The sequence below is a fragment of the Paroedura picta genome, chromosome 12 (assembly GCF_049243985.1).
Source record: "Paroedura picta isolate Pp20150507F chromosome 12, Ppicta_v3.0, whole genome shotgun sequence".
NCBI classification, from domain to species: Eukaryota; Metazoa; Chordata; class Lepidosauria; order Squamata; family Gekkonidae; genus Paroedura; species Paroedura picta.
Window position 1 is genome coordinate 43,823,319 of NC_135380.1, and position 22,641 is coordinate 43,845,959.

Below are 22,641 nucleotides of genomic sequence, written 5' to 3' on the forward strand. Positions count from 1 at the left end.
GGGACAGATAGGGCGCTAGGAGCCGAGCCTGGCAAAGATGGAAAAATGCCTGACCCGCTACTCTTTTGACCTGTGCCTCCCTAGTCAGGGAGGCATCAATTGTCACACCCAGATTCCTAGCTTGGGGCACAATGGTAAGTTGCACCCCTGCTCGAGTGGGTAAGCACGCTGCCTGCTCCCGCCCCTTACCACCCAGCAACAGGACCTCCGTCTTCAAGGGGTTGAGTTTCAGGCGACTCTGCTCAAACCATTCAGACATCGCTTCCCAAATATCTGGCAAATGGTTCCGGGGGAGAGTCCGGGTGGCAGTCCATTAGGAGATACAGCTGGGTGTCATCAGCGTACTGATGGCAACCCAGCCCAAAGCTCCGTAGCAGCAGGGCTCGAGGGTGCATAAAGATGTTAAAGAGTGTGGGGGAGAGGACCGCACCTTGAGGGACCCAGCAAGGGAGTCTATAGGGCCGCGAAAACTCTTCCCCCACCTCAACCCTCTGGGACCGGTTCTGGAGAAAGGAGTGTATCCAGCGCAAGGCTATGCCCTGTGTATCCCCATGCCAGCCAGGCGATGGACCATTAACTCGTGGCCGACAATGTCAAAGGCAGCTGTTAGGTCTAAAAGGACCGACACGGCTGACCCACCTCTATCCAGCTGGTGACAGAGATCATCCAGCAGGGCGACCAACACCGTCTCCACCCCGTGGCCAGGACAGAAGCCAGACTGATATGGATCGAATGCCAAAGTTTCCTCCAAGAATGCCAGGAGCTGGTCTGCAGCAGCCCTTTCCACCACCTTACCCAGGAACGCTAGATGCGACACTGGGCGGTAGTTAGCAGGGTCCTATGGGTCCAGTGATGGTTTTTTCAGAGGAGGGCGAACCACCGACTCCTTGAGATGCTCAGGAAACGCCCCCAAACTCAGGGAGGAGTTGATGATGTCTCTGAGCTGGCCTCCTATCTTCCGGCCAACCCCCTTGAGGAGCCAGGAAGGACAGGGATCTAGGGGGCAGGTGGTTGCCCTAACCAAACCCAGCAACTTGTCCACTTCGGAAGAAGAGAGCCGCCTGAAGCCATCAAACCTCACTGCCAAAGGCAGCCAACAGGTCTCCAGTTCATTTATTGTATTAAATGTGGCGGGAAGATCGCAGCAGAGTGACAGGACTTTGTCTGCAAAATAGCTAGCTAATGCCTCACAGCCAAGTTCCAATTGTCTAGTATTTTGGCACCCCTCAAGGGTGGTGAGGGATCTAACTACCCTAAATAATTGGGCTGGGTGAGAGCTTGCGGACGCGATTTCCGCGGCAAAAAACTCACGTTTCGCCACTTTCACCGCCATCTCATACGCCTTCATAAGCATGCGATAAGATGTTCTTGTGGCTTCGTCTTCCGTCGCACTCGCTCCAGTCGTCACATTTCCCAGGAGGCCCGCTTGAGTCAAGGGCAGAGAGGACGTTTAGAGGTGATCTCATCTATGGCGGCTGTCAGGCAGGACTGCCAGTCCTCCACCAAGGCCGCCAGTGAGTCGCCAGGAGGCATCGGGTCCCACAGAGCATTCTGGAAACCGAGCGGATCCATGAGTCTCCGTGGGCGGACAAAAATGCGCTCGCCGCTCAACTGGGGAGGGGGCGGTATCTTGAGCCGAGCCCACAGGGCATAGTGACCACGGCACAGCCACGGCACTGACCACGGCACAGCCAAAGCTGCATCCAGTTCCACCTCTATCCCGGCACCGAAAATCAAGTAAAGTGTGTGGCTGGCGTGATGGGTGGGCCCGGTAACAACTTGCAAGAGCCTCAGTGTCACCATGGATGACACCAGGTCCCCTCCAAGTCCTGAAGAGGGCGCATCCACGTGAAGGTTGAAGTTGCCCAGGATTAAAAGCCTTCAGAGAGCAACGCAGGGGAGCCTGAGGGCATTCCTTTTGAGGGTACCTGGTGTTGGCTGACAGAGAGGCCACAGAAAAAGCCCCTTCTCTACCACAACCCTGTCCAAAGTAGCCCTTTCTGCCTGGGGAGCTGATCTTTATACTCTGCAGGTGAGCTGTAATTCCAGGAGCTCTCCAGGCACCACTGGAGGTTGGCACCACCTGTGCCTTCCTAGTCGGGGGAAAGGTAGGGTGCTAGTTGCCAAGCTTGTATACTGCTGTATACTCCTCCGCCTCTTAGAAAGCAGGTGTTGGAGGTATGCCACGACAGCAAAACGGCGGGGCATTTTGGGTTCCTCAAGACCTGGGGTCTGCTCCATCGCCAATTCTGGTGGCTGAAATTGCGAAAGGATGTGGAGGAGTATGTGAAAGGATGCCCGGTGTGTCTCACTCACAAAAGGGAAGCCGCAGGGACTGTTGAAGCCCTTGGAAGCTCCCAGTCAACCATGGGAGGTCATTTTCATGTATTTTATCACCAATCTGCCCCCCAACTTGGGCAAAACGGTCATCTGGGTGGTGGTGGACCTCTTTTCAAAGCAGGCGCACTTAGTTCCCTGTGCCAGGCTTCCCTCCGCCCAGCATTTGGCAGAATTGTTCATCTCCCACGTGATGAGGCAGCACGGGTTCCCCCATAAGATAATTAGTGATAGAGGGATCCAGTTCATTGCCAAATTCTGGGGGGCCCTCATGGACCTGGCAGGGGTCACCTGGGGCCTAAGCTTTCCGTACCATCCGGCCATAAATGGCCAAACCAAAAGAGTTAACCAGGTTTTGGAGCAGTACCTCCGCTCCTTTATTAACTATCACCAGGACGATTGGACCCACCTGCTAGCGCTGGCAGAATACGCGTATAACAATGCGTCGTTTGTGAGCACAGGGAAGTCTCCCTTTGAAGTGGTGTATGGGTACTCTTCCCCCCCATTCTTGGTGCTGGTTAAACCTCCCGGCGAAGCTGCAGCAATGCCTCCCGGGGTGGAGGAATGGGCGGCTAGAGTCCGGGCGTCTTGATCTGAGGTTTCCGCAACTTTGAACAAAGCCAAGGCAGACTTTAAGAAATGGGCAGACCATAAACGACAGCCTGCCCCCCCATGTGGTGGGGAAGAAGTGTTCATTTCCACAAAACACCTAAAGAATCATAGGCCCTGCAAGAAACTGAGTTACCAATTTGTGGGGCCGTTTAAAATCACAGAAGTCATCAATGAGGTGGCCGTGAAGGTAGAACTCCCGGCTGCTTACAAAGAGGTTCATCCTGTTTTCCATGTCAGCTTGGTAAAGAAAGCCCCGCCACCTCACCAGTGGCACCCGAAATCTCTGCCTCCTCCCCCGGTCATGGTAGTGGATGAGGCGCACTATGAATTGTCTAAGATAGTGGACTCATGGATCTCCTGAAAACGATTGCAATATTTGGTGGTTTGGAAGGGTTTCCCTGACTCTGACAACGAGTGGGTGGATGCTGAAGATGTTGCGACCCCAATTCTGGTGCATAAATTTCACTCTCGCTTCCCGGACAAGCCGGGCCCGACCATGCCTGCGGCAGGAGGGTGAGCGGGGTTAAGCGAGGGGAGGCTTTAGGGAGAGTCGAATGTTATGAACCCCGATTCATGCCTGTTTAGTTTCGTTTCCTCAAGCCTGGCAAGGCCGGGTGTTGTAAAATTGTAAATCTGTCTTCAGGTCCCATGACTCCCCTACTTTCCCAGCGGGGAGTCTTCTTCCTTTCGCTTTATTAAATTCTTCCTGTGACCTTGCATAGACAGCCCAGATTCAACAGAAATATAGCTGTAGAGATTAGACTCTGGCCATCTGGCAGCCTGTGAACCCTGGCACCTTTGGTGCCCTCTACTCTCCCGCCTAAATGCCTATTTCCCCCCTCCCTTATCGAGAATAACCTATATCTGTTCTGTCTATTCTTTGTAATTTCCAAGATCTTTTGCTTAGGAGATCTTGGCCCTGTCTAGCAACTCTGTAGATTCTGTTTAATAAAGTTCTTCCTTGGATTCTCAACTGCCTGTTAGATCTTGGATGTGTCTTTATCATGGACTCTACGGGCTGGGTTCAGCCTGATTCCTGACAGCCAGCAGGTCATGGTCGACCTCATCAAAGGAGGCCACCAGATCTAACAGAACCAACACAGCCACCTTGCCCTGGTCCAGCTGGTGACAGAAATCCAACAGGGCGACCAGCACCGTCTCCCCCCCCCCCCCCCCGTGGCCAGGATGGAAGCCAGACTGATATGGATTGAGAGCCGAAGTTTCCTCCAAGAATGCCAGGAGCTGATCTGCTGTAGCTCTTTCAACCACCTTGCCCAGTGCCAAATGTGAAACCGGACAGTAGTTTGCCGGGTCCCGCCGATCCAGTGATGATTTCTTAAGGAGAGGTCGAACCAATTAGGATGGCCTTCCTGCCTTTTTGTGAAACTCCTTCGATCCTTCACTTCTTCATGGGGGGAAAATGATTAATAAAGACCTTGTAAACATAGCCCTGTCTTTTGAAATAAATTAGATTTTATTTTAAGTATTTATTGTACAATAAAAAAATCTAACATTTCAGGTGTGAATTTCTTCTATTTCTGATAACAGCATGGTTCTTTGGCACAGCAAGGAATCGTTTTTTCTTGAGGAACTGTGGGCTACCAAAATTATTGTCCCACAAGTATTCTGGGGAAAGTATTTTTGTCGGTTTATGGTACACAAAATACTTGTTTAGGTGGCTCTCTTCCTGCCAGATCGCCTCCATGCTTCTGTTTTTGTCAGCCATAATGGCTTCATGGCATTTCTTGGTGAGCTGGTAAACTTTGTCCACAGTTCCTCCAAAGAAGCCTCCAGCATAGTAAAAATCACCCTCATCTTGTGGAATGAAAGCTTTCGAATTGTTACGACGTTCATAGGTGAAAGCTTTGCGTTCAGAGGCATAGAAACCCGGGTGAATTGTGTCAAACAGTTCACTCAAAATCTCTACTCCAACATGGTCATTAAACCTCATGTCTACATCAACACACACCAGAAAGCCAACTTCATTGATAAAGCGCTGTTTAGAGAAGTAACTGATAATCTCCATCCGGCGCATGGAGATTTCTTGCCACCTGGAATAATTTTGCACTTTGAGAGGGACTATCTCCCTTCCATCTTTCACAGTTACATTAGGAACAGCTTCAGGCCTATCAGTGAAGACATAATACTTCACTCTATGCCCAACCATGAAGTAAGTCTCTGCAGTTTCTAGAAACCTCTGGAGGAAGACAACATACCTAGAAGGAACAAGAAGATGTCTATCATAAGTTATTGAATATAAACCCAAAAAGAAACTGCACCAGTTCAAGAGAGCATTGGGGGGGGGGGGGGGATGAAGTACATTTTGCACATTTTTTTCAAACAAAAGATAGGAAATTGTCTAATATCATTCTACTGAGCAGCATTAGTTCCTAAAACATTAATCTAGGGAAGAAGGGAGCGATTGCGTGTTGTTTCTTGCTGTAAAATTAAATAATGCTTGGGTCAAAAGTTTTGGAATTGGTTTATTTAGAATTTTTCTAGGTCACCTAACGCACCACTGGAGGAGGAGGAGGAGGAGAAGATCTGTTTTTATATGCTGCTTTTCTCTACATGAAGGAGTCTCAAAGCAATTGACAATCGCCTTCCCTTTCCTCTCCCCATAACAGACACCCTGTGAGGGAGATGAGGCTGAGAGAGCCTTGATATTCCTTTATCAGTGCTGTGGTAGGCCCAAGTCCACACAGCTGGCTGCATGTAGAGGAGGAGTGGGGAATTAAACCCGGCTTCCCAGATTAAAATCACCACTCTTAACCACTAGACCACACTGTAAGGCACAACAAAGAAAATAACACATACTAAGACAATCAAATGTAACTGATGAAGGCAGTAAGGATATAATGATGCAGAATGTCTTCTCCCACATCTTAGATTTTACTGTTGCTATTACCCTGAGAGCTTAACAGCGACACGCCTTCTGTGTAATAGGCTTATAAGGATGCAACTCTGCTTAGAATTGCACTGTAAAATCCCTAAATCAAACAGCCCCTCCCTGAGCAGTGTGCTATTAAGGATCAGGGACAAAGTAATAGCTGGGGTATGGCTTCTCTTCAACTGGGCAAGTGGAGTTCAGGGCCCCAGCACTTTCCATAGCAGCAGTGACTGAAGCCATCGGTGGGCAACAGCTAAAGTGCTCTTTGAGCCGGGGACTTCTAGCATTGCAGCAGTCGACCCAAAATGCATATCCAAGGGTGTGGGGAGGGGGAGGTAGTCTTCAGCACAAAAGGGAGGCTTAGCATCCAAAATGGAATCAGTGAGTTAATGCAGGATGGAAGACCTCCACAGACAGATGAGGCTGCCTACTGTGTCTCTGCATGCTTCAGAACTTTGAAGCAACAACCTTCCCATCAACTTGCAAGCAGGACAGGAGATTCTATCAGGACTAGGTTTGTCATTTGCCTCAGCTTTGGCTCAAAGCTGCCATCACAAAACTGAGGAGCTGGAGGACAAAATGGCTAGAATATGGCCTCCAGGGTGATACACCAGAAATTTCCCCACGACTCAAAGGTTTATAGAACAGAGGAGACAGTTACAAGTCATCACCCAAAAGCAATGTCACATCCTCCCCATGCTCTGCCCTCAAAAGCTTCTGGCATTTGCCAAGACACTGGTGGGAACCATACCTACATTTCTGCAACAGGTATGCCTGGATGATTCCAGCAGCACCCCCAGCACCCTCCTCCGACTGTAGAATGACAGGGAAGGGGAGGAGAGACCACCAGCAACAAGAATAAGAAGAGTAAGGTTTTTATATCCTGCTTTTCACTGCCTGACAGAATCCCAAGACAGTTTACAACCACCTTTCTCTTCCTCTCCCCACAACAGACACCATGTGAGGGAGGTAGCACTGAAAGAGCTCTCACAGAAATGCTCTGTGAGAACAAACCCGGAGGAACTGTGACTAGTTCAAGGTCACCCAGCTGGCTGCAAAATAAAATCTCATACACATGAAAGGAAAAGAGTCCTAATCTTGCTTCATTGTCCAGTTATGCTATGCTCACTTTTTGATGGCAAATATCGTCAATCCAACAGTCATGTTCTTTTGTCTAAACTGCTCGTTCAAGATATCCAAGTTGTAGGACCCTTCCCAAACGATTGGGGCAAACCAAGGAGTCACAGTAAGAACGTCAGTTCTCCTGAAGGGAAATAAGTTTTTTTCAGGATCATGTTACAGAACTACACAGACAAGAGGCCTACTTTTGAAGAACTATAGGCCATTCCTCATGCCATAAATTTAGTGTTACACTCACCCCCTGAAGACGCTATATTCTGGGCACTCCACATGACGTCGCCAATCCTCTGCGTCTGGCAAGCAAACTACTTACAATATCCACCATTTTAAAGCTCAAGTTGGTGAATGCAAAAGCACTTTCCCCCAGCAGACAACCAGCAGACTACATGCAAAAGAAATGTATGGAGGCAAAGAAGCACTATCTCCACCTCCAATGTCCCGCCCTCGCACCTGCCTTCCCCTCCCTTCTTCTGGGGATGGAATTTTTTTATTATGGTGAACTGTCAGGAGCAACGAATAGGAGTACAAGCATGCAAGCAAAGCCAAAAATACTTTTCCCCAAATGTTAAAACACAAAGCATGCCTCTCTAAAGTCCCCCTCCCCCCCAAAAAGTCAGGAATGAGATTAAATTTTAAAACACTCAAGACCTATGATTACATAAGGGGTGGCATTCTGAAAAGCAATATGCATCTATGATTAGATGCCTCGGCGTTTCAACAGAGAACTATTAATATTAAAAAATTGTCAGGCATCACGGGACCTTTAAAAAAAGGAGAAAGGGGATTGGCTGCCTGGCTTGATAGGCGGAAGAGAGTAATGGATAAACAGTGTTGCTGTCTTCCGCCATTTTCAGCAGCACTTGTAGAGGGTGAAAAGCGCAAAAAGGTGGCAGACTATAGCGAGACAGGAAGAAGATGAGGAATGGCCAGAAGGTGCAATAATATTTAGCGCTACACCATTCAGCTGGTGTAACGTTATTTTTAGTGATATGCGGAAATGCTCTCTGTAATCACCAAACTTTCCCCAGTGGGCCTGGGGCAGAGCTGAATTGTTCTGAGCATTACTTACAGTGGCTTAAAGATGTGTGCTTTTGTGTAAACCATTCTGAAAGAAAGAGAGTAGTTGGGTTTTAGGGATAATTCCTCATAGAGAAGAATCTCTGCAGGCTTTTCTGCAAACATTTTAGGCTACATTCAGCTCACTTGTCTGGTTCAGGGCAACTGGGGACTTGGTGGAACTCAGAGCCATTGCAGGTTTCACCGTAGGATCAGGTCCATCAAGGCTCTCAGAAAGGCAGGCTCTAACTTTTGCAGGGGCGACAGCTGACTGCAGCAGCATTATCTTAGGCTACATCTCTGAGTCTAGAAATTTGTTCAGTAGCCCATAAAGACCCTCTGTTTGGAGTGCCCCTTATTTCAGATGCCAAAACTCCAAGAGATGGAACAGTAAGCTCTGCAATAGTCTTCCCTTACTTCCCTGAATGGCCCAATCTTAAGCAGAGTCAGCTCTAGATACAGGTTTATAGATCTGTAGCTTTGGGTAAACCACTCTAAAAGGGGGAATGTAATGCTTTGGGGATAGATGCTGCTGGGCGGAGCAATGAAACTACTCAGCTTGCCTGTTGGGAGGAGTGTCCTGCGTCTCGTGGAGTTGTACCAATGACCCACAACTTTCTGGCAGCAATTCTGAATTCCCCCCCAGCTCCACAATACAAATGGCTAGAGACTCCATCTGGACATGTGGTATGAGACCCCACAGTGACAGCTCATTCCCATATTCCAATGCAAACCAAAGTAACTCAAAATGGTACCTTGGTAACTCTATCTCTGGTGAATTATCCAAGAGATCAGTCTTGTTTCTGCTGAGTCTACTGGAGGCAAATAAATGAAAGTCAGAGTAACCATTCCGCACAATATAAAATGAGTTAAATTAAAATTAATTTAAAATATTGTTAGTTGGATGAGAAAATGTGGGTTTATAAATCAATTGAATGAATATTAAAAAACAAAATTTTAAGTCTGTTAAGTCTTGTTTAAAATCAGCCTCATGGCAGTCCCCTTTAAAACCTATCCCACCCAGGGACCCCTGCACCCAGGAGCATATTACCTCTGTGTTTCACATAATATTGAGATCCCTCTGTTAAGCCAGTGTCCTTCAGATGTCTGCCTGGAATAAAATATCAAAAATCCCTTTTAATACATGTAGGGTTTTTTTTTGGGGGGGGGGATCTCTCATGTTGTGCAGGCCACATTCTACCTCTCCTTTGCTTTAAACTCAAGGTGGGTCATTTTGAAAGCAAAGCAGGAGAAAGAATGTGTACCCCACTCTTTCCATGGGAGTACAACAGGGAGGCCTCATGGTGATGCATTTCAAGTGCTGAGTTGGGACTGGGGAGAGCCAGGTTCAAAGCCACACTGAACCATGAAGCTCATTGTCCTGTGGCCACTCATGGCAAGTCTACCTCAAAGGATGGCTGGAAAGCAAAATGATGAAGTGGAGGCGACTGCACATAGTCCCGGGACCCATGAGGGAATGGTGAGGCAAAAATATGATAGAGATGATGTTAGGACTTTTGGACTAGACTTGGTCCTAGGGTCCTCCAGAAAAATAGAGCTGCAGACTAACAGGGCACTTTGAAAGTATACAGTTATCCATCTTGGTGGATGAGGCACAGATCCAGACTCACAGCACTTTTAATTTATAAATAAATTTATAGACCGCCACTCTCAGCCCAGCCGGATCATGGGACTTTACAGAAAATATAAAAACAGCATAAAACCTGGCAGCAACAAAGAACAAGCTACTCTCTCGTACAACCCTCAACCCTTCTGCTGGCAGTCGCTGTTGCCCCAATAGCTGACCACAGGTGATGTATGGCCGGGGTGGGGGAGTACAGATGATAAAAATGGGTGGGGGTATAGATTATAAATTGTGGGGAGGGACCCAATCATATTACTCTGGCCTCAACCAAACACCTGGGGGAAGAGCTCAATCTTGTAGGTCCTGTGGAACCCAGAGAGCTCCATCAGGGCCATCAGCTCTTCTAGGAGCTCATTTCACCAGGTAGGGGCCAGGACTGAAAGGCTCTGCCCCTGGTCAAGGCCAGGAGCACTTTCCGTGGACCCAGGACAGCCAGCAGATTCATACCCGTAGAGCGGAGGGCCCTATGGGGGCCATAAGGTTTAAAAGAGGTTTAAAAGATTATTTACAAATATATCATATTCATCTGCTTCAGTCTCCTTACTGACACAGAATACAAAAGCTTAAAAGGCCGATTTTGCATGCGTGGAAAAGGCCAAGAGGGCAGTCATATGGAAACAGGGCAACTCTCTGCTTCTATATGATGTTGCCGCCAGGCCATTGCCCTCCAAACCTGGCGTGGATCAGGCCCTAGAAGCCCCAGGTTAAGGGGACACAGAGTCTTCTGGGTTCCCTTCGCCCCCGGGGGGGGGGGAGTCAACAGGGCCTGTCCCATGGCAGGCCCCTGTAGACAGCGAAGGCTCAGCTCCTCTCTGCCCTATGGTGGCCCAGTCAGCTTTGTGGCACTTTGCCGCACTGCGGAGTGACCAGGGCATTCACGGTGCTTATATTTTGCAAAAAGATGGGATTGCATGGAAAATGAAAACACCCCACAGCGCCCCACTTGGTGGAACTAATCCACCACTGCTTTGTGTCCCTAGTTGGGAAATGGAAAACTGTGGAGTTTTATCCTCCACAGCATTGCATCAGCGGCAGCCCAGGGCAGCCACCACTATGCAGAACTGGCCAAAGATAGTTACAAAGAAAATACAGTGCAAGCCCCTGTGGCTGGCTCAAGCAGAATACATGCCTACCCATCAGCGGAGAGCCTTAATAGAAAAAGTGACCTGATTTTAAAACTGGTAAAGTGGGACAGCATTGACCGGGGGGGGGGGGGATAGTGCCCCCCCCCGTGCCGCAGACCCCTGGCCTTGGGCTTGCCCGCCCACCAGCCTGCAGACAGGAAACAAGCCAGCCCCCCTCCCTGCCGCATGACTCACCCGGGAAGGAAGGCACTTAGGCAGGCAGGCGCCCTGCAGGGGGGCAGCACCACACAAGGGCCTGGGGAAGCCGCCCTCGCGTCCGTTCCCTTTGCTCTCAGGGAGCGCTCTTCTCGACAACGGCAAGCGGCAGCAAAGGGTGCACCCGAGGGATTCAGCCTTAAAATCGGGACTTTTTAATACTGTGCGGGAAGCGGGACAATTCTTTTAAAAGCGTGATTGTCCTGCCAGAATCGAGATGGATGGGCAGCTTATTAATGGAGGACACTGCTCCTTACTTCATAGCACACACTGATCTGCTCTTTCTTTTTTTGAAAAGACAGGAAGTGGGTGGGATCCCAGCTTAGACAAATAGATCTCCCAGGGATGTGCTGGGTCAATTTCCTCAAATTGACCATTAGGTGCACTAGAATCATAGAATCTAGTCCAACCCCTGCTCAACGCAGGATCAGCCCAAAGCATCCCAAAGCATCCAAGAAAAGTGTGTATCCAGCCTTTGCTTGAAGACTGCCAGTGAGGGGGAGCTCACCACCTCCTTAAGCAGCCTATTCCACTGCTGAACTACTCTGACTGTGAAAATATTTTCCTGATATCCAGCCTATATCATTGTACTTGTAGTTTAAACCCATTACTGCGTGTACTCTCCTCTGCAGTCAACGGAAACAGCATCCTGCCCTCCTCCAAGTGACAACCTTTCACATACTTAAAGAGGGCTATCATGTCCCCTCTCAACCTCTTTTTCTCAAGGCTGAACATTCCCAAGTCCCTCAACCTATCTTCATAGGGCTTGGTCCCTTGGCCCCAGATCATTTTCGTCACTCTCCTCTGTAGCCTTTCAATTTTATCTACGTCCTTCTTGAAGTGAGGCCTCCAGAACTGCACACAGTACTACAGGTGTGGTCTGACCAGTGCCGTATACAATGGGACTATGACATCTTGTGATTTTGATGTGATGCCCCTGTTGTTACAACCCAAAATGGCATTTGCCTTTTTTACCGCTGCATCACACTGCCTGCTCATGTTTAGTTTACAATCCACAAGTACCCCAAGGTCTCGTTCACACACAGTGTTACCTAGGAGCGTATCCCCCATCCAGTAGGCATGCTTTTCATTTTTCTGACCCAGATGCAGAACTTTACACTTATCTTTATTAAATTGCATCTTGTTCTCATTTGCCCATTTTTCCATTGTGTTCAGATCTCGTTGAACTCTGTCTCTATCTTCCGGAGTATTTGCCAGTCCTCCCAATTTGGTGTCATCTGCAAACTTGATGAGTAGTCCCTCCACCCCCTCATCTAGATCATTAATAAATATGTTAAAAAGTACCGGGCCGAGCACCAAGCCCTGAGGTATCCCGCTACTCACCTCTCTCCAGTCTAATGAAACACCATTGACAACAACTCTTTGAGTGCGGTTCTCTAACCAATTCCCTGTCCACCTAACTATCTGAAAATCCAGATTGCAGTCCTTCAATTTATCCATCAGAACATCATGGGGAACCTAGTGAGCACATAGGTGCAGCTCAGCTGCTTAAACAACAGCACTTCAAGGCTGACTGCACCAAATTATTTGCTCGTTGCAATTCCAACAGATGTGTAGATGAATCCTCACAATGACCCTATGAGGTTAGTATGGTTGAGAGTCCATGAGATCCATGCACTTAATTACTGAACGAAGATTTGAACCCCAAACTCCCCAGTATAACCATGATAACACACTCACTCACTTCCCCATGTCAAACAGCAGCTGCCAACATCCCCTCTTCTACAGCTATCTGCCTTCATATCTAGCTTCATCACTCCGTGCATGCTCAGAGGCCATTTTCATTACTACTTCATATCACATTCAACATATGCTTCAAGACCTGGGTGACAAAATGCAAGGATACCTCATTACCCTGTTTACAGATCTGTCCTTTGGGATTCCCTGTGAGAGGCACCTGAGCCTCACCCGCACAAAGCTTGCCTGGATCTGTATGTGGCATTACCACACACACACGCAATTCCCTTTTTCTATTTTCTTTCTAGTGAGGGATCAGTTGGAACTTACACAGAATTCAAGGAAAGTGAGTCTGTCCCTTCTCTTCACTGCCCAAAGTATACTTTTATAGGAACTGGCTGGTGGGAGGGCCCTGAGCTGTGCCTACTTGAAGCTCCTAATGTTTGCCGAATATGAAGATCTCTAACACCTCAGAGAGAGAGAGAGCCTACTCAGCCTAGGACTGCTTTGTGCATACAGCCCTTAATAATCAGAAATATCCTCAATCAAATTGACCAAGTTCTGATGGACATCCTCCATACTGGACAGCTTCTGATGTCTGGGAAGGGAGCTGTTCTGATCCCTTGCAATCCCTTGCAATTGGAAAGCCTATAAGGAAACAACTGTTTGAAAGTGGCTCATGTAGTATGGCATGTTTTGGCCAACCGTCAGTCCTGTTGAGTTCCCAATAAGCAGACTCTGTGGTGCAAAAGAAATCTCTTTATTGAAGGAAATAGGCAAACTGACCAAGGTATTTCTTACTAAAAGATTTGCAAATAAATCATAGAATCATAGAGTTGGAAGGGGCCATACAGGCCATCTAGTCCAACCCCCTGCTCAACACAGGATCAGCCAAAAGCATCCTAAAGCATCCAAGAAAAGTGTGTATCCAACCTTTGCTTGAAGATTGCCAGTGAGGGGGAGCTCACCACCTCCTTAGGCAGCCTATTCCACTGCTGAACTACTCTGACTGTGAAAATTTTTTCCTGATATCTAGCCTATATCGTTGTACTTGTAGTTTAAACCCATTACTGCGCGTCCTTTCCTCTGCAGCCAATGGGAACAGCATCCTGCCCTCCTCCAAGTGACAACCTTTCAAATACTTAAAGAGGGCTATCATGTCCCCTCTCAACCTCCTTTTCTCCAGGCTGAACATTCCCAAGTCCCTCAACCTATCTTCATAGGGCTTGGTCCCTTGGCCCCAGATCATCCTCGTCGCTCTCCTCTGTAGCCTTTCAATTTTATCTACGTCCTTCTTGAAGTGAGGCCTCCAGAACTGCACAGTGTGGTCTGACCAGTGCCGTATACCATAGGACTATGACAACTTGTGATTTTGATGTGATGTCCCTGTTGATACAGCCCAAAATGGCATTTGCCTTTTTTACCACTGCATCACACTGCCTGCTCATGTTTAGTTTACAATCCACAAGTACCCCAAGGTCTCGTTCACACACAGTGTTACCTAGAAGCGTATCCCCCATCCAGTAGGTAAACTAGCATTCGTAGTCATCCTTCTCATCCTGGACCTCTCACTGAAGGGAATGCAAAGGCAGATGAAGCTACACATGCCTCCCTCTTACTTGGGGGGCCTTCACTGAGCAGTCATCTATTTTTTCATCAGAATGCTTGCAGTCTTGCTAAGAATTTTAATTTCCTCTTGTTGAAGCACATCACATTGTTCGTTCCTGCTCTCAATGTGCTGGTCTCACTCCTCTGGCTCCTGAGTGTGTGAACCCATGGGGGCTAGAGGCCTGCCAACTTTGGCAAATGGGTGTTACTCAGGAACCTCGCTTAAATCCCTGGAAATATCTTCATGTGTGTGTGGATACCTATTCTGGCACTATTTGGGTTACTGCCCAGTGTGGAGGAACCACTAATCATGTCATATCTCACTGTCTGGCTTCTTTTGTGGCCTTGGGTTGGCCAGCTCGACTCAAGACTGACAACAGTTCTTCTTACTGTTCACAGGCTTTTGCTGCTTTTTGCTCACACTGGGACATTCAGCTCATTCATGGCTTGCCCTATAACTCTACAGGCCAGGCCATAGTAGAACGCGCTAATCGTTCCTTCAAATCCCTGCTTTCTAAATTAATAGAAAAGAGTGGACATCCCCCTACCCAGCAATGGGCTTTTAATCTGGGTGTAAACTGCACGGAGCTTTTATTCCAACCCCAGATCGATTCAGTCCCTGCCCTCTACACAGAATGTGATTTCCATTTGGATTTTGGGCGATTTAAATTTTCCTTCTGCAGCAAGAATTATTGATCCGGAGTGACACTACCTTTATTGTGGGATATCTCAAAGTGCTGTTAATCCTGAATAAAGAAAGCTCCGTGGTAAAGAACCTCTGATAGGCTACACCTGGTCATGTGACTCGCTTGCCTTAAAGGAGAAGCCCCTAACTTCTCTCAATTTCTGTCAGTCCTGGATTTTTCCTCCCTCCTCTGCCTTTTTCGATCCTCTCCCCCTCCCCTCCAAGAAAAGAAAGAGGCTGCCTGCCTGGCTCCTCCCCCCCCCCTTCAAGAAAAGAAAGAAAGAGGCTTGGCTCCCCCTTCCCCCCTTCTGAGCCTCCCTAACCACGTGCAGAAGACTTTCCTATTTCAATGGGGAGGAGGGGGGGAGAGGAAGACCTGAGTTCAAAGCGATCTCAATTCAACAGGATTGACAATGGAATAAAGAAAGTAAGTGTAGACTCTGCCCTGGTCTCCAAGGCTCTTTTTCTTTATAATCATTCAAATTTGACACCCTCACTTGGCTCCTCTGCAACACCGGTTTCAGCCTTGGACCGGCATTTTTGGGCACGCCCAGTCCTACCCCTGCCCATGGTCTTTTATCTTCTTTTACCTGACAGGTCCACTTGGCATGGACCGGCTCCTTTGTTAACCTGGGGGAGAGGGTATGTAACTTTTTGTCGCCCATAGGTCGCATGGCTTGGCACCAAGACCAGCCCAACCCAGTACTGGAGTTCCCGAATATTTCTCTCCAACACCACAGAGTGCCAACAACCAACAAAGCAGTTCCTGTGACCTGGGGGGCTGTCAAAGCAACGACTCTCCCAGCTCACCAGCTTCTGCAACAAACCGGAGCCCAGGAGACACCAGAGAATCTGTTCCTTGCACTTTCTGCGGCCATCACTGCCAATTCTGCTCACACACCCTCTTTGCATCATGAGGTCACTTCTCCTCCTGCTGGGAATCCTTCTGCTGCTATCCACCAGTCCAGTGCAACTACTTCTCAACCGCCTTAAGTTTAATCCCTGGACCCATCTAGCACAGCAAGTAAATGCATCCACCTTTTGTTTGCAATCCACCATGAACTTGCACAATTTACTCTCCACATGCTTAATTCCTGTCTGCACGCCTCTGCATCTGTTGTTAAATGAGACTCGATTGAAAGTGCAGTACCTGCTAACAAATTCAGTTACGGGCACATGTATGCTTGGGGAAAAAACTTAAAGATAGTTTTCTATTTCTCTGTATACTCCTTATGTTGCTTCTAATACTACCTGTGCACATGTCATTAATTGCACATCACATCACAAGAAGCCCCACTATCTTAAAGTTGGTCCTAATGTACTTCATTGTTCCTCAGTTGAAAATGTTTCGTTTGCTTATGCTCACACATTTCTTCCCCCAGGATGTTTTTTCACTTTTAACTATATTCTAGCTAATGTGTCAGATTCATTGTGTTGTTTAAGTCGCTTATCAGTTGTGTTACCACGCAAAGAATGGTTTTCTTGTCAGAGAGTTCGCAGAGACGAGGCCTCTTTAGATGAATCTTGCAATTCAGATGTAACTCTTTTAAATAAGTCTGAAGCTGTAGCTCTCGCCATCTCTCTAGTGGGAGTGCCAAGTTTAACAGTTATTAAACATGGAATGACTGTTGCTATTGCCTGTAGCAGGGGTAGTCAAACTGTGGCCCTCCAGATGTCCATGGACTACAATTCCCATGAGACCCCTGCCAGCATTCGCTGGCAGGGGGCTCCTGGGAATTGTAGTCCATGGACATCTGGAAGGCCGCAGTTTGACTACCCCTGGCCTGTAGCCTAGCCCAAAGTATAAATGCTACTTCAACAGCACTAGCAGTGCTTAATGAAGAACAAAAAGAACTGAGACATGCAATACTAGATATTCGAGCTGTCATTGATCATTTACTCCTGCTGTATCTTCAAGGTTGCCAGTCTGTAGCAAATATGTGTTGCTCCAATCTTTCTGATAATTCAAATGTTGTGCAGAAACAAATTGATTCTCTCCACACTTTGGCTGCCACTATTCGCAAGGATGTTCTTCCTACATGGTGGGCTTCACTTTGGAGCTGGATGCCCACTGGCTTATTCGGAACCATAGTTAAATTAGTTTGTCTTGGCTTTCTTGCCATTCTAGGGACATGCTGTTTGTTCCAATGCTTACCCACTCTGTTGGCACAGAAATCTTGCGCTGCTCCACCTCACCGTATGCAGGCAGCGGTGTTGTGGTGGCAGAACAGGAGGTACAGTGACTCAGGTGGGGAAGAGGCGCAGACAATGCTCCCCTAGATCTAAAAGTTCATAGGTTGCTACCCCTCACAAATTAAAAATAAAAAAGGGTGGAATGTGGTGCAGGCCCTATATGTGTGTGTGTGTGTGTGTGTGTGCATTGCTAAAGTGAACTGCTGAACACGCTGTTATCGCAATGCAAGTAGAAAGCACAAAGAACAATAGCTGCTTGTACATACAAGAAGCTTCTGTGTTTGAGTTCTGGCCTGAAGGCCAAAAGAGATACATGGATACATGTTATGTATGGGGAGGTGATAGCCTTTGATCTCTCTACCAGCAACACTTTGGTTTCTCTTTGTAAAGTACACTGAATTCTAGGGGATTCATTGGCTGTATCTGGTTGTGACACAGATGTAACAGAACTGATTTTTGCTGTATATTCCCTGTCATGTAAGAAGATCATAGTCTGACTAAGGGTGCTTGCATCCGAAAGCTCACGCCTTGATTAAATCTTTGTTGGTCTTAAAGGTGTTACATGACCTTTTATTGTGCTACTTCAGACCATCACGGCTACTCATTTGAATCTATCGTTATGTGCAAGTGAAGTTAATAAAAGATGCTGTTCTGGGGGGGGGCTCGGCTGAAAGTGGGCAGACTTCCCTGACACTCAGATACCTGCATGTGTGTCTGAATCTCTCTCATCCCAACTCTTTGCATTCTGTCTGTCCCTTGGAATTGTGTTTTTTAATTACTGATTTTCTCTGCTTTCCTATAACACACACACACACACAATACCTTTATTGGCATAAAGCAAATTAGCAAAATGAACAGAGATAGTCAGGATACATCAATCAGTTTAAGTTTAAAAACTGAAGACAAAAATTCAGCCGTAATAAAGGTGAGTGCCTCCCTTTAAGCTCATCTGTGCTTCCTTTCAGCAGAGAGCTGAAACCTGAGACCAACACAGAAAGCACTGAAAGCAACTGGCTTCCCTCCCTTGCCTGGGGAAGATGGAGGGTGGGAATAGGCTGAGAATGGAGCAACGTACCAGCAGCAGAGCCCTTCAGAGAAGTTGGCACCTATTCCACCCAGCAAACAGCAGTTCTCGCTCCCTATTGGAGGCACACACCCCAGACATGGCCAATCATTTAGGGAGTGAGTTGTCTGCATGCAATTTGAACTGATCAGCCCTCACTGGGAGAGTGCTCTCTCCCTATTGGCTAGTACAGAAGCACTGGGAAACCAATATGGCAATAAGAAATATCCAAATTGGACTTATACAGAGTCATATTTCTTCAGTTTCAAAATTCTTTTATTCTATTTTTCACAAGTCCCGACGCGTTTCGCATACAGCTTTTCCAAACTCTTCTACAGTAATATCAGGGCTCTCTCAGCCCCACCTCCTTTACAGGGTGTCTGTTAAGGTTGGGCATTTTGGTGCCCAAAGTGGCCATTCGCTCCCGCCGCAGCCAGCATTGCGCCACGGGGGGAGGGGAGGCACGGGCGTCAGCATGCTGGCGGTTGCACACATGCCTCCATATGTGTGCCCACTGGCGGGCTAATGCCCGCACCTCCCCCCCCCCCGCATCACGGCGCTGGCTGCGGCAAAAGAAGAAGAAGAGGAAGAAGAGTTGGTTCTTATATGCCGCTTTTCCCTACCCGAAGGAGGCTCAAAGCGGCTTACAGTCGCCTTCCCATTCCTCTCCCCACAACAGACACCCTGTGGGGTGGGTGAGGCTGAGAGAGCCCTGATATCACTGCTCGGTCAGAACAGTTTTATCAGTGGTGTGTCGAGCCCAGGGTCACCCAGCTGGCTACATGTGGGGGAGTGCAGAATTGAACCCGGCATGCCAGATTAGAAGTCCGCACTCCTAACCACTACACCAAACTGGCAGGAGTGAATGGCCACTTCAGGAGCCGAAGCACCCAACCCTAGTGTCTGTTGTGGGGAGAGGAAAGGGAAGGTGATTGGAAGCTGCTCTGAGACTCCTTCCGGTAGACAAAAGTGGCAGATAAGAACCAACTCTTCTTGTTGTTGTTACTTCCCTTTAGTTACCATCTAGCTTAATTGATTTGCACAGGTGAGTTGGGTGCGGAAATCCCTGTTTAGCTTCTTATCCTTTCATTTTCTTTGGATCTTTATTTGTCCTGTTTCTGGTCATTTGTGAGGATGATGGTCCATAGTGGGCAAACTGATCCTTTCTGCAGTAATTGACTGACCTTCTCAGTGAGAAAGCTCCTAAGGAGTTTCCATAGAAGAACCCACATGGTTCCCTGGAACAGAACTTGAAAACAGAAGTCATGGTAATATGAACCACTTACCAGAAGAATCCCAGGAAGAATGTTGATAACAAGCATAGCCAAAAGATCAGAGGGGCAGAACATTTAAAAAATACTCTGATTCTTGTTCTATCTGCAAGATAAAAACACTGTGTGAGACCAGAGCTCTGTCTCCCAGATTATGTCAATAAAAATGTGTGTCTTTCCATAGCATCCATGTACTCTGCAAACCATTCATTTGTGCAGGAGTCAGCTGTGTTGCCTTGAGGCAGTGCTTCTCCTATATGGTGCTGCATTTCTCCTAAGCTCTAAATCAGTGGCCCCCAAACCTCTTCCAGGCTGAGGACCGGTCTGCGGGGGGGGGGGGGGGAGAGGGAGGCCCAAACGCTGGCGTGCAGGGGCAAACGTGCATGAGCAGAGCTGCCGTGTAAACGCGCATGTGCTGAGCTGCTGCACCTGAGCATTTGTGCCTCCGTCTTCCCCCCATTGTTCCAGTGTAGCAAGCACCGTGCTGCGGGGGGGGGGTTGCGCAAATGTGAAGGCGCGGCAGCTCTCTGCTGTCCGGGCGGGCCTGGAAGGGGTGAGCTAGAGGGAGAAAGTTGGTGGAAAGAAAGAGGGGCCCAGGAAAACATTTCAATAAACACAAAGGAAGAAACGTCGGCTCTGTCCGAAGAAGAGAGACCGCAGAAAAGACAGAGGAAAGGAGTCCCTGGGAGGTTGAGGCCGCAAGGGAATTCGACAGTCAGGAAATGGCCAGGAAGGGAGCATAGAATCATAGAGTTGGAAGGGGCTACACAAGCCATCTAGTCCATCCCCCTGCTCAAAACAGGATCAGCCCAAAGCATCCTAAAGCATCCAAGATGCTTTCCACTGGAGATATACTCTCCTTCACTAGAATTTCCTGACAGGTAATCCCTTTCCTCATGTACAGTGCCACTTCTCCACCTCTTCGATCTATTCTGTTTTTCCCGAACAGTTCATATCCATCCACTATTACATTCCAGTCATGAGAATCATTCCACCAAGTTTCTGTGACGCCTACTAGATCATACCTTTCCATCAGCATGAGAAGTTCCAGTTCTTCCTTCTTATTGCCCATGCTTTGGGCGTTAGTATAAAGGCATCTGAATCCTTTTACTTTTGGTTCCCTATGAGCTGGCCTTCCTGGTTGGGCTGCCCTCGATCGGTCTCCTTCCTTACACGCAGTATGGTGAACATCTCCTTTCCTTTGTGGCTTCAGTTTAAAGCTCTCCTGATGAATCTCCCCAGGTTCCTGCCAAACACATTCTTCCCCAACTTCGATAAGTGCAGTCCATCAGGAGCTAGTAGGCCTTCCTCAAGAAAGCCGATCCCATGGTCCCAGAAACCGAATCCCTCCTGCCAGCACCAACTACGCAGCCACTGATTCACCTCCATTATCAAGCAGCCAAGTAACACGCCTCTGGATCACAGCTCCAACCCTCTTAGCTCAAAGTTGATAGCAGCAACAACAGCGGCAGGGGTAGGGAGAATGCCAGGATCACATTGAATTGGCAACAAGCTAATCACAGTAATCCTAGTACCTGCTCCCTCAGTGGATGAAGCCTGTTTAGTCTGTTGTCTGCAGTTTTAAGCATAAACTTGCAGCCCAAAGGTAGCAAACACCAGCATAAGGAACAGAAAGAACAGAGCAATGACTCCTGTATTATCTTCCTCTCCCGACGCATTCCTCTTCCCTTGACAGGCAAGATTGAAGAGAATACCACTTGTGCCCCCATTTGCTTGAGCTTCCTCCCCAGATCTTGATAGTCTTTTTTAATAGGAGCGATGGTATTCAGGGACAGGTCATTCGTTCCCACATGGACCATCATAAATGGGTAGTGATCCGTAGATTTGAGGAGTTTGGGCAGCCGTTTTGAAATGTCTTTAATTTTCACCCCTGGTAAGCAACACACCTCTCGGGTTAGGGGGTCGGGCCCAGCCACATGGCGATCCATTCCTCTTAGCAGGGAGTCTCCAATTAACAGAACTCTTCTTTTTTTTTCTCAACACCATTTCCTTCTATTCCCGTGGCCTCTTCACTCTTAGACTTTGTTTAGGGACCTCTTCCCTCGTTGGCACTTGCACCTTCTCTGCAAGGGCCTGAGATGTATTCTGGAGCTCCAAAGGCCCCGAGAACCATCTCGCTCTACGCCTTTGAGTCTTTCTTCTGTCTACAGAGGCTCCTTAAGGAGATCAATCCCCATATCCTCTTCAGGACTGGTTGTATCCTCTTTATTCAGAGTTGCACAGCTTTGAACTCCTCCCCTTTCTTAATTTGGGTCAGAGTAATAATCCTGTCTTCTAAGACCCTAAGCCCTTCCTCCAAAAGTCTTACCAGCTTACACTTGGGGCAGCTGTAGTCCATCTTGTCTCCAGGAAGGAAGGCAATCAGTTCACACTCACTGCAGATGATGGGGTGAGTGTCCTGGAGGTCCATCGTAGCTTCTAGGCAGTGCAACTACTAAGCATCAGACTGAGCGGGAGTTGGCCGAGCCTCCCCACTTGCGAGCCCATGGTCTCGCAGGAGGCCCACCCGGACTTGTGAGAGAACGGGGGAAAGGGAGAGGCTGAGGAGAGTGACAGCAGCAGGAAAGGAAGAGAGACGAAGGAATGCTTACCCATTGCTGGCGACGCTTCAGAAAAAGAAACCAGAAGCAGGGGAGTATTCTCAGTTAGCCAGTGAAAGGGGTGGTGATTGAGAGAGTTATAAAACAAACCTCCCAGCTCACCCGCCCCAGGGAATGGCCCGGCTGAGAGAATGAAGTCTGCGGCACCTAGAAGAGAGGAAAACTTACCTGCTTGACATGGGAAGCTCTGATGCACCTAGAATCAGGAAGGGCAGGGCAGGAAGGGAGAGCGAGAGGGTCACAGAGATGGGGATGGAGTCACTCGGGGAAATATAAGGAAGGATGGGGAAAAGGGTGGGGAGACGGTTGGTAAAGGCTGTGGAGAGGAGCACATTAAAGGAACTTGAAACATGCCACCGGTCTCCATGTTTTCAAGCAGCAAAGAGGAACACAGCCAGCAGGCGTCATGGCTGAGAAAGGCCTAGCCCTGGGAGGGGAACGAGGGCACCTCACAGGTGCCTGCGCATTTGCCAACGCACACA

General features: G+C 48.2%; 1 protein-coding gene across 6 annotated transcripts; it reads right to left on the reverse strand.

The window, feature by feature from the left end:
* Positions 1 to 4,400: 4,400 nt before the first annotated feature.
* Positions 4,401 to 22,215, reverse strand: LOC143821472 (histo-blood group ABO system transferase 1-like). 6 transcript variants are annotated; one of them, XM_077305457.1, is made up of 7 exons: positions 22,151 to 22,215; positions 19,554 to 19,644; positions 9,087 to 9,146; positions 8,791 to 8,847; positions 8,049 to 8,084; positions 6,969 to 7,103; positions 4,401 to 5,165 (listed from the first exon to the last, which is right to left on the reverse strand). In XM_077305457.1, the coding sequence occupies exons 1-7, from the start codon at positions 22,152 to 22,154 to the stop codon at positions 4,457 to 4,459; spliced, it is 1,092 nt and encodes a 363-aa protein (XP_077161572.1). In that variant the 5' UTR covers positions 22,155 to 22,215; the 3' UTR covers positions 4,401 to 4,456. The 6 variants fall into 6 exon arrangements, with proteins under 6 accessions (XP_077161572.1, XP_077161571.1, XP_077161573.1 ...); XM_077305456.1 differs by having other exon boundaries at positions 8,791 to 8,850; XM_077305458.1 differs by lacking the exon at positions 22,151 to 22,215 and adding an exon at positions 20,564 to 21,119 and having other exon boundaries at positions 8,791 to 8,850.
* Between the last annotated feature and the right edge of the window lie 426 nt (positions 22,216 to 22,641).